Raw genomic sequence first — 12,417 nt, 5'->3', positions numbered from 1 at the left:
CCATCTGTCTCTCTTCTATCCAAATTTTCATTACAAATTTTTTAAAGAGTTTTTTCTCCTTTTTTTTCAATTATTATATATTCTAAACTAATATATTTATTTAGGATTATTTGTTAATTTTTCTTAATAAGATTAATTTCTCTACGAAAACCTTTCTTATTAGCTGAAGAATGTATTAAATACTAAGGTTGTCATATTTTAATATTTGTATGCTCCTCCGATCATACTACAACTTCGAACAACAAATTTCTCTGAGTGTACAGCTTCTGCAGCTAGTGCAAATCATTAAAGCAAGCCACACGTTAAAGCTGCGCTGCCATACGGGGCGTATGCGCAATGCTGGTTGATTAAATTGTAAATTGATTGAATTGACACCAAGCTGATTCTTCTTCTTTAGCTTTGCTTGAAATCAAGCCCCAAATGGGCGTGTCAGCGCTTTAAGCTGCACTACACAAATACGCCACCTTTTGAATCTGTAGAATATTCATCTGCCGTTCGTCTGGTGGGCATTGCCCCCAGAAAAAGAAAAAGAATATTGTTGTCAAAAAGTTAATGATTTATAATGTCCGTGTCAGGGCAGTCAGCGTAGCAGCAGAGCCTCTGCCAGCCAAGCGGCAAACCTTCAACTGGAGCCCTGCGAGCAGCTTTGGTGAAGCGTGCAACTTGTACAAATTTTTCACACTTGCCCGCAAACAGTGTAAAAAAATACCAAAAATTAAGTAAGAGTGCTCGAGACGGGCACGCTCGACTAGGAGATACCCTTGCCTAAGTTTACATACAAAATGTTCTTGCAAGGTGCGAGATATGCTCAAAAACAGGATATCGACATGGATTTTTATCGATTTCTTGGCAACGAGGCAAGTTATCGATTATATGAAAAAAACTAAGTACGTGTGTTTAATAGAAGAAGCAGCGTTTAAAATTTCATGTCTTTAGCTAGAATAGTTCTCGAGATCGAAGAGTTTTTACGGACGGACGGACATGGCTTAATCCTCTTCGCTATTGATTCGTATTAGGAATATTTATAGTCTATATATGCATACATCTTCACAAAACATCATACCCTTCTGTCCATTTGCAATGGGTTCAGGGTATAGCAAAAACCAAAAACTTTCGCCCATGAACGCAGTCGTTTCACCTTGGACACCTTTTTAAAGATTTACGATGCCGCATATGCCTACAGGTCACACACAGGCGACGCTGCGACAAAAGCCAGACGCTAGAAAATTGTTGCATTTTTCAAACTAAAGTGGCAATGACAGCCGCAGCCGCAGTCGCAGCAGCAGCAGCAGTTGCTGTCTGGCCGACGCCTCGTCGACACTGTCACCGCAGACTCTGACATACATATATTTTTATTATTTACGACGACTTAGGCCATGCTTCGACTGCGTCTCAAACTCTGCCTGGGCCCTGGGCAGCGTGAGCGCCCGTGTACCTATCTGCGGTGCCTCATCTTTAATTCTTTAAATAGACTCACGGCCGGGCGGCAACTGGGGCAATGTTGCGTGCGGCATTGCTTGTCAGCCTTGCTTGATAGCCTTTTGTCTGAGTGCCACATTTAAGTAGCTGACTGTGCATGTATCTGTGTGCGCGAGTGTGTGTATGTCTGTGTGTGTCGTGTCTGTGTCGTTTATCATGATTTACTTACCGCCACGCACTTCACATGTCAACACAATATTATCGCCCTCGAGCAATGGACCCACAGCGCCAGCCACATCTCGGCCTGAGGCATCATACACGAGTATCTGATGCGGAGGAACTGCGGAGAGAAGGGTTTGTTTGTTTTTTGTTTGGGTGGCATATTCGTATCGTATATTGCAGTTGCGGCTAGCTTACCAATGACCGTTAAATTAATTCTATGATTGCGCGTCGGCGAGTTCTGAAAGTCCACGCGACAGCGATAAACCTGTTGACAAAAGCCCAAACAACATTAGAGCAGAAAAGCAGCAAAAATAATAAAGCATACTTTATGGGGTCGGGGCAGGGTAGGATAGGGTAAGGGTAGGGTATTACTTACGCCCTCATCGTCCAGCTGTATATTTTCCACAGATAATTTCGCCGGCTGCTGTCCGGTAACAAAATACGCACGTGGCCCAAATGAGTTGGTATCCGACCAGTAGAGCGCCTTCTCAAAGGGCCGCCCGCGCACATCAAAGCTGCAGGAAGCAAACGAGAAAAACGTGAAAGATATCAAGTAAAAATATATTTGTTATTTTTAAGGAATAATTGCACAAAATATATATAATAATATACATTTCTATAAGTACGTATTGGCGAAAGGTCGTAAATTTAAATGCGCTTTGCTGTATTTTTTTTTGGCAACTGCTGCGCTGTTAATGGTATAGGGTCTGCTTTAGGGGCTGCTTTAGGGGCTGCTTAAGGGCTGTTTTTGGGACTGTTACGGTTGCCGCACGTGGCTGGAATCTATCTACTTTATTCTATTTTACTTTAGTCAATGGCATTTTTTGCGGCACAAGCTGGAACATTTGCAGCAATAAAATGTTGAGCAAATGTTTTATTTCTATACGCTGTTCACAATGCCTAAAAAGAGTATATTGGCTTTGTGCTATGGATGGACAGTCATATGGACTCTTTTAAGTTTGCGAACGACTATAAAATTCCAGTACTCTACCGTTTTATAGCCATTGACTCTGGCTTACAGTTTTGGATGCACTGAACCTTCAAACTGAAAAGCTCCTTTTGAGCCTTGTTTGACTGTTATAGAGCATTGCTGAGTCGGTCTTAAGCATTGTTAATTTGTTTAAAACTGTTTGTATTTTGCTGTAAATATACATATTCATTATTTACATTCACAAAAAAACCATTTCAATCAAAGAATATGCAAATGTGCATGGTTGAATAATGCCTCTTTGCATATGAACAAAGAAATTTCAACTAGTAATAATATTGTTGCTTTGAATTAAAATAAAAAACTTTATTGAGTGAAAAAATATTTTAATAATTTATAAAACAAAAAACCTATGAGAATGCGTGAAAAGTGTATAATGATTTTTGTGTGCAAAGGAATCCGTAAAGTATATTTAAGTTGATCTAGCCAAAGACTATATTATAGGCAATTGTCTTTGATGTATGTTCTATGCTCGTCCTTTCATCAGTCCGCCTCTGAAATCTCCGAAATAGACTTGAAATTTAACCTAAATTTAACTTACAATATATTTTAAGCATAGCTCGTATTAGTCGAAAATAATAAGAGACTATATGAGGCATATAATACCAAAGTTGGCAAGTAGATTCTTGTATAGTTTATATTATTTATCTCTTTTTGCATATATCTCGCTCCCTTTCTCCCTTTCAACATCATGTAGAGCCTTGCAATCGTTACACACAGATCGGACTCTAAGGGCCGAAATTAAACACAAACACATTTATCATAGTTTGGTGCCAAAAGAAAGAAAAATATATATCCCAATCGGGGAGCCCTGATTCTTTCTATTAAAATGGTACAGAAACTGCTCCAAAGGTTCTTCCAGCGAATGTTAAAGGGCCTAAACCGCGTCTGTTGTAGGGGCCGGTGCCTCAAGTTAAATGCATAATAAAAATGGCTGCTCAATTTAGCGCATTTTTCAATTTAAACGTTTTGTAACTGCGGCATTTGATGATGGAGCCGACACCCCGCCTATCCCCCTTGCCATTGGGCCTGTCGCATTGCTAGGCCAATAAAAAGAATCGTTAGAAAATGTTGAAAAGTAGCTGCGGCTTTCTGTGGAATGTGGACAGGGGGGTAAGGGTCTGGGAATTTCACGCGTCTACAAAATGACCCTTTTCCTGTGTGCCAGGCTGACCGAAAACCTTTGAGCATAAATTTGCACGCAACTAATTTCTTCCGTTTCGCATTATTTTCGCAGCTCGAGCTGGCAACGTTTGCAATTTTGCGCATTAAAAAGCCTGACGTGCTATCTTTGGCGCTTTTTATTGTATTTCTTAATGTCCGTCCGAGGGTCGGAGGTGGAGGTGGAGGTGGTTCCCCCTTCCACAGCAAAGCACCAACAGACCAGACGCCGAGTGCCGCAAATGACTTGGCAAAAGCAAAGACAGGACCCTCCACACAGACAGCACAAGTTGTGTCCTTTTGTTGTTTCCGTTCTTGTCGCCATTTGTGTGTTGCTCTTGCTGCCATTATTGTTGTTGTTGTTGTTGCTGTTGTTGTTGCCCTCTTGCTTTTGCTGCGCTTGCGGTTAGTCGAGCGGTTTGTCATTGTGCCGGCTGCCTGGCAGCAGAGTATTGTTTGCGCCTTTAAGTGGTTTTTTATCATTTTGCCGCTGACACAATTTATATCCGGTGCTCATATTTCTTATGCTTATCACGAGGCGTCTTTTGCCCCCTCCCCCTCCCCTTTCTGGGCCATGCCCTCGCCGCACCTTATGCTGTGAGCTGCGTCATGTGTTGACCAGGCAGACATTTCTAATTATTGTTGAAATGCAGTAACCCATGCGGCGCATAAATTAAACCACACCTCCCCCCGCCTCATGCCAAAGCGGAGCTTAAGCCGCTTTCTGGCTCAAAGCACGTTCCCTAATTAGCCTAATTAAATATATATTCGCGAATATGTAAACAAAAGGCGCAGTTCAACGATTTACGCACTCGACAGCAAAACGTAAAAAAATTTAAACATAAGCATAAATGCGTTTGCGGAGAGTGCTCGACTGGGAGATGATAAATAAATTGTTTTATTGAATTGAATTGTCCTATGAAAACATTCTAGGTATATCACATATCATACAGCGGTATTCATAAGAGATGTGTTATGAAAGCGAGAGACTTTTTATGTAAGATCGAGAGAGATAGAGCATTTATACCATGAGACAGGGAGAGGGAGACAGAGACAGCGAGAGAGATATATAGATAGAGATAGAGAGAGAAAGAAAGATAGATAGATAAAGAGAGAGAGAGATAGATACAGATAGATATAGAGAGAAAGAGATAGATAGAGATAGACAAAGAGAAAGAAAGATAGATAGATAAAGAGAGACAGAGAGAGAGAGAGAGCGAGATGAAGTGGTAGATAGCTAGAGATACATAAAGAGAGAGATAAATAGAGAGGGAATGAAATATAGATAGATAGAGAGAAAAAGAGGCAGCGAAAAAGACAAAGGATAGACACAGCTACAGCAAATGAGACAGAAGGAGAAAAAGTAAGACAGGAATAGAGACTGCGATAGAGAGAGAGAGAGAGAGAGAGAGAGAGAGAGAGAGAGAGAGAGAGAGAGAGAGAGAGAGAGAGAGAGAGAGAGAGAGAGAGGCAATCGATAAACAGAGATATGCAAAAGGTAACAGCGAATCAGAACGAGAGAGAGAGAGATTGACAGATTGAGTAGATAAAGAAATCTTACTAACCAAAATAAGAAAGAAAGAGAGGGAGAGCGAGAGATAGATACAGTTTGCGACTTTATGCCAAAGCGAGAGGGGGAATAATACAGAAGACAGGAAATACTTTCTGACAGTTGAAAGAAGCGTTCTTATATCAAATGTCGTTTTTCCTAGCTATTCATTTTAAAAAGAGACTATTCATCGTGGAGAAAGGCAAATAGGCCAAGAATATGGCACTGTAATATACTTCATAAGCTCCTGTGCCTGTTACATACGTTTGCACAATATTATAAGTGACAGTTATCACAATTAAAATTAATAGGGTATGCCAAGTAGTTTTAAACGCTGAATCTCAGACGTCGCAGCTGATTTTAATTTGGCGTCTACGCAAACAATAGAGCAACGCCGACTAGTCAACAAAAGGGAACAACAGCAGCAGCCGCAGCAGCAGCAGCAGCGATAAGGCAAGGTGCGGATTGGCCAGGCTGTTCCGTTCTCTCCGGTTTTAGCCAAAAGTGACTTGGCATGACCCAGGCTAGGCGCTCGGTTGACGTTGTGTTTTCTAGTTGTTGGCCTTAGGAAACAATAATGTCAAGTTTGCACAATGAGCAAAAGCGAAAGGCAGCAACAAAAAAAAGAAAGAAAGAAAAAGAAAAACGCTCGAGCAGTAAAAATTGTAAAGAAAATGGGCTGGCAAAGGAAAAAGGAAAATAGAAGTGGGCCAAGCGCGCGCTGGCAGGAAAAACGTAGACACGACAACATTGTGGCAGTTGCAGAAATGTTGACTGTCGTCGGTTTGCGGCCAAGTGGCCGACTGGACAGACTTTCGCGTCTGTCCATTTTGAAGAGTTTGCCTAGGGTCCAACCTCAGCTCAGACTGATGCTCGTTCATTTCTTTTGTCTGCACGCCCACTTTGTCCCACTCTTGTTTTTTTTTTTTCGTTTTTTTTTTTGTTTTTTTTTGTTTTTTCGAACAATTAGTTGAGTTTTATTTATTTTGCGTTAATTGGTAGCACTTTATCTTCTGCTCGAATGAATGAGCCACGTTATTTAAACAAAACGAGCGCGCAAATCCCTCGAAGACCTTCTGGACATGGCCAAGTAATTACGTTTTTGGCAACGCCCAAGGTCTAAACGCATATGCTGGAAGGATCACACTCCCCACCTTAATCCAAATGTATACATGTGTGTGTGTGCGTGTGTATGTATAAAGGGGCTTCTCATATTGCCATTTAATGTTTTTGCCTTTTTATTTTGCAACGCTTACGAAATGCTATTCAAAAAAATTGCAAAAGGGCTGCACGCGGGAAGGAAACGCTACAAAGTAAGGGTCCAAAAACTTTTAACACTGTGTGTGTGTGTGTGTGTGAGTTGATGACGTTGACAATAACCATTGAATAATTTTATGACAATATGTGTCAGAGCGTGTCCCTGTCCATATCCTGGCCGCTTCGTGTTGTTGCTTTTTTTTTTTTGACAGTTTAAACACATGTACCCCACCTCCGCCTGTTGGGTGTGGGACAGGGAAAAGAAAAAAAAATTGTTGACTTCAATTATGCAGCGCCAGACAAAAGTCGGTAAACTATGAGGGCGTGTACAAAGGCCCTCAGCTGCTGTGTGTCCTGGTGTTTGTGGTGCCCGTAACTGGCGCTACTTCTGCCATATTAGGCAGGTGGAAATTGCTTGGGTCTGTGACTGGCAGCCCGTATCAAATTATGTCCTACTGACACAACACAAAAAACAAAAAAAAATCGAGTGCGATAAAGCTAGAGCGAGCGGGCGCTGTCTATCGGGCGCTTGTAACTGAAGCGCCAAAAAGTATGCAATGGAATTCGGCAAAACTCACAACAAATTTTAAATTGGTTCGCTCGACAAAAAGAAAACAAACAGAAAGCGCGCGGTCGAGAAATATGAATGAAAAAAAAGAGCTGTTCACGCCCTCATACACAATACACAATGCTCACACACACACACACACTCACACACACACACACACACAGCCATATGCAAATGGTTTTACAGCCTCTTTTGTTTCTTTTCTTCTCCCCCTTCTTTCCTTCATGTGTGTATTGGTATTATTATGGAGCCATGCTGTGTAATATCTGTAAATTTCTTTTGTTATTGCCAACAACAGTTTTTGCCGAATTTTCCCCCATGCCACAACAGTGAGGGACAACACCCCCCCCTTTCTCGCAGTGTTGACATTTGTTGGCATCATTCCGCACATTGTTGCCGCTGGTGTTTTTTGTTTTGTTTACTTTTCGCTGGCGCTTCTTCTTTGCTTTTACTATATAATTTGTAGCATATGAATATATACATATATATATATATATATATTTGAAAACAAAGGGAAAAAAAAGGAAGGGAGGGGAAAATTCGCATACACATATAAAACGTAAACTCCTCCATGATGGCCAAGTTCAAATTTATGCAGTGTTGCCCAATAAATTCGGCAATAAATTCAAAATAAAACTTTCATCTTGGTAGGTTGGCCATTTGTTTTTCTTTCTGTTGATTGTTGATTTTCGCCAAAGTTTAGCATGATCCAAAGAAATGAATTCATATATTGTTCTAAAGGTTTTTCAGTTTTGTTTAGCTGAATTATTAGTTTTTCTGCTTTTTTATTTCAAGTTAGATTACAGTTCTTATAGCTTGGGATGAAGTTCTATTGTGGAAAGGGTTTCTTTTATTTTGTGTAGTTTAGTCGCAAAATATGTTATGCATAGAAGAAAACAGCTATTTATACCAAATATATTATATATACTATTTCCATAAATAGTGTAATGAAGTTTTTGGATGGAGAGTTCTTATATTGCTCAAGCAATTTACTTTTCAAAAAGGAAATACATTAAACTTTAATCATCAAACATCTAAGTAATGTGGCATTATTTTTTTTAAGTATTAAGTGTTTAGTTTTGTATATTTGTTGAAAAAAATATAAATTATTTTTTAAAACTTATTATTAAATTATTTATTTTTTATTTTCTTATCATATTTTTTCTTAATTTTTATTTTTGCTTTATTTTTTTAGGTATTTAATTTGTTATATTTATGTTGAATTTTTTTTTTGTTAATTAAAAATTATTTTAGTTGTTTTTACTTTTTATTTTATTTTTTTTTTAATTTATAAATTTTCTTTTTAGTTCTTAGTTTATTTTTTTTTTAAATTATACGTGATTAATTTTATATATTTTTGGTTTAAAAATTTTATTTCATAGCAAATACTCAGATCAAGTTGAAATGCCTCAAATTACGATTTTTCAAAGTTCAAATTCGAATTTTAAATAACTTAAATATTAAAAAACTCTTACGAACTAATGAAATGATGCAATAAATAAGATCGAACTTCGCGATTTTATTAAAAAATTTTTTTTTTTTTTAGTTACAAATCAAGTTCGAAATATTTAAGTTTTTCGCGCTGTGTACACAAACAGCTTGATAACAAAAGATGATGGGGTTAGCAATCTGCCCGGCATAAACAGCCACTTGCTCTTTTCTTGTTCAATCAAAGATTAAACAGTTGAGACCAACAAAAAAAAAGAGAAAGGGTGGGAGAAAAATAGAAATAGGACAATGAAGCATCGTTTGCCGAGACCACAGAAGCCCATTAGAAAGTCTGAACAGTGGGACGTAATCGTTTCGTGGCCGCAATCGCAATGGATGAAATGCATTAATGCCAAGTCAAAGTTTCGTGGCTGAAAATCGATTTGCATGCGCTCTTTGCATTTCCGGTTCCTTACACACACACACACACGCCGGCGCGCACACACATGCGACGACTTAATTACAGTTTTAAATAACCCATCTAACTGGAATTTGCGCAAAGTGCGGCACAGTTGCAATTGCCGCTGGCTGTGCCCCGCTCTGGCTGCCCATTGTTGTTGCCGCTCGTAAAGCCCCCGAAAATGCACTCGAGTTAATTGCCATTGGCTCGACTTTTGGCCAACTTGGCCGGAGTCCTGCGGGCTGCTGCTGCCTCTGCTGCTGCCTCTGCTACTGCCGGTGGATTTTATTGCCAGCCATTTTGAATACCATTTCGTGGTTTATTACTTTTGTGGCCAGGCAGATTCTCAAGTAGAGCCCCAAGTGCATGGCATACACACACACACACGCGGCGGCAGAGACTGGTGTGAATGCACTTTCGATTGCCGTCGCGCACACCTCGACTGAAAGTTGAATATATACAGTGAACGCTTTTATAATCGGACATCCAAAGTCAATGCCAAATTATGGAAGGTGGGAGAGTTGTATATTATTTTAATTTTAAAACCTAAAACAAGTAATGTTAAACAAATACCAAAAAAATATCTCTGTGGCTTGTGACTTGTCAAAATTGAAGCTTAAAAAAATATATATATAAGCTGTTGAATTTTTAAAATAACATAACTCTTTTGCTACGTCAATTTTTCCTTTTCAAATACAATGTTCAATTTATGTTTGACAGTTTAAATATGTTTTTTGGTGCCATTTTATGGCTTTGAGAACAGATTTGCGATTTACATAATCGCTAATTAATTGATTAATTTTTAATAATATAATTGGCAGCCACTAAGCGAAAATGAAGAAGCATTTGCATTTTTGAGGTAACACGAAACTAACAATTTTTACTATTATTTTGTTTTAAACATATTTATATTACATATTACATTTCATAAATAGATCAAATATTTTTTCTTGCTGCCATTTATCGCTCTGATGAAAATAAGTGACTTACATAATCGCCAATCAATTAATTAATTTGAAATAATAATACAACATATAAGCTTTAAAAAAATTAAAAGCAATTGCAATTTAAATCTTATTTTAGGCACATTTATTATTTGAGAGATTTCCTTAATAGATCAAAAATTCGCTTCTTGCTGCGTTTTAAAGCTCTGAGTAGGATAAGAGATTAAAAAATTTTTTGATATAAAATATTTTTGAAAATATAATTGACAGGTGCTAAGCGTAACATAAACAATTTACAGCAACTATTTAAACGACCAAGAGACTTTGTCTTGTTAAATTTACAAAATTTGATTCAAAAATATTTTATAAAGATTTTTTTAAGCTTCAGACCTTAGACAATTCTTGCCTGTGAGTTTAATTGCTTCTGCATGTATATGCGGGATGTTAAGAATAATATTATTTTTATTTAAATGCAGGATTATGTGCCGACGCAATTTGTCCGGTTATGTGGGCTGTCCATGTTGGGAGCTTTCACTGTATTAAAGAGTGTTCCCTATGCATATCAGGCTGCACTCCTGCCCTCGCTGGACACTGGCCTGAAGCAGAGCCAACGCACGCTCGACCGAGTTTTCACTGTATACATGCATATATATATATATGTATATATATATATATAGTTGTGTGTATTTATGGTGCAGGCCAGTGGCCAACGCTGACGATTATGGCAGTTAGCGTGGGCCGTAACATGGATTATGGCTGCTTTTTGACAGCCACAACACAGCCGTTTGGGGCCAACACGCAGAGCTGCCGTTTTGCAGTGCAGCAAATTTTATTATTTAAGCGCCCGGCAACCGCCACGCCCCTTTCCCCTTTCGGCAGACGGCAGCCTGGCAACCAAGCTGGCTTTAAAAATCAATTAACCTTGATTGCGGCCGTACTCAATAAGTTTTCTCTCTTTTTTTTTTTTTTATGGTTGCCAACGAGCAGACCAGGTCAACCAGGCCGACGTTGTCTTTGTCCTTTCTGCTTGTTTATTATTCCGGCTTTGTTTTGTTGCCTTTATACATCCCCCGACCCCGACCCCTCCCTCTCCCCAGCGCATTGATGACTTGCAATATGGAGCATGACATGCGGCAACTAAATGCCTGTTACAGCCTGCCCAGTCACGCCCACTAAAATGCCAAATGTTAATTTTAATAATGCTCTGCTTGACCCCTTATCGAATGCCGAAGCTCAAACACAAACCAAATCCATAACAGTTAAATTTATATATATATATATATATGTTGTTTGTGTATATGAAAAACAATCTGATGGAAATCGCATTTCAAGGGTCAAAACGAAATCCCAGCAAAGGTGCGGACCATAAAAAAAGGCAAAATAAAAGCTGAAGCGAATCATAAAACGTAGCTAACCCTAAAAATCCACAGCTCAGCTGGTCCAGACAACAAAGCAAATTTTAACATTATAATTTTTAATATTTTTGCCTTTCGGCCTTGTCGTTGTTGTTGTTGTCGCTGTTGTTGTTGCCTTTGGTGTGAAGCTGTCAAATGCAGAGCACCCTAGACAGGGCTCTAGGTAAGGCTCTGGCTTGGTTCCGGACTGCAAGCTGTGACATCCTTACAAAATGTGGCAAACGGAAAGCACACACACGTGCACACACACACACACACACACACACAGAGGACACTCACATATACACTGGGCCGCCTGCTGCCTTTCAATTTTGGCATCTTCTTGCTCTCAGCTCTTGGCTTTCGTTTCTTTTTAACTTGAGTTGCCTTCGATTTCACGCAGCGCTGGCAATTTTATGCCAAAAAAAAAAGAAGAGAACCCAACTTGTAGCCCTGCCCCCGCCCATGCCGCCCTCCCGCCCCCCCCTCTCTGGCCCAGCCGTGGCTTAGCCTTGTTGTTGTCGCTGCTGTTGCTGTTGCTTGTTTACTGTCTTTTATTTATTTGCCCATATTTGGCTGTTGTTGTTGTTGTTGTTGTCCCGTCCCAAGCATGGGAAATCGAATTCGAATCACTTTCGGATATTTTGGTTATAAAGTCGGAAATTTTTGGCGACATTATTGTTTTCGACATTTTCCTAGTTTTTGGCAAACATTTTTCTCCCACTTCAAGACTCTCCCCCCTCCCCCTCCCGCTCTCTTGCTCTTTGTCTGTGACATTGTTTGGCTCTTTTGCGCATTGTCTGTGCCCCCCATTGAAAATTTATTGCTTCCAATTGAGTGCACGAAGCGGCAACAACAACCAGGAGCAGCAGGCAGCAACAGCTCGCGCTTGTCCTTGATATACACGTGCGTTCATGCTCCCTGTCCCTTGTTATGGTGCCCCGATCCCCTCCGTTCCCCTGGCGACTGCCCACGCTGTGCGCTGTGGCAACATATTGGTGAAGGAAGCACACATGTAAGCAAAATT

General features: G+C 39.6%; 1 protein-coding gene across 2 annotated transcripts in view; it reads right to left on the bottom strand.

Moving 5' to 3' along the window:
* side-III (sidestep III) overlaps nt 1-12,417 on the bottom strand; it is a 92,810-nt gene that overhangs the window by 30,389 nt on the left and 50,004 nt on the right. For both annotated transcript variants that reach the window (XM_064694376.1, XM_064694377.1), the window contains exons 3-5: nt 2,018-2,156; nt 1,837-1,906; nt 1,649-1,759 (exon numbers count right to left, since the gene is read on the bottom strand). In XM_064694376.1, coding sequence (XP_064550446.1) covers nt 1,649-1,759; nt 1,837-1,906; nt 2,018-2,156 — 320 coding nt within the window. The remainder of the gene's footprint in view (nt 1-1,648; nt 1,760-1,836; nt 1,907-2,017; nt 2,157-12,417) is intronic.

This window comes from Drosophila montana, unplaced genomic scaffold (genome assembly GCF_035044405.1).
Source record: "Drosophila montana isolate Dmon_TW-CO22-7 unplaced genomic scaffold, ASM3504440v1 contig_3733_1, whole genome shotgun sequence".
Lineage (NCBI taxonomy): Eukaryota > Metazoa > Arthropoda > Insecta > Diptera > Drosophilidae > Drosophila > Drosophila montana.
This window is presented reverse-complemented; position numbering and strand designations above follow the sequence as displayed.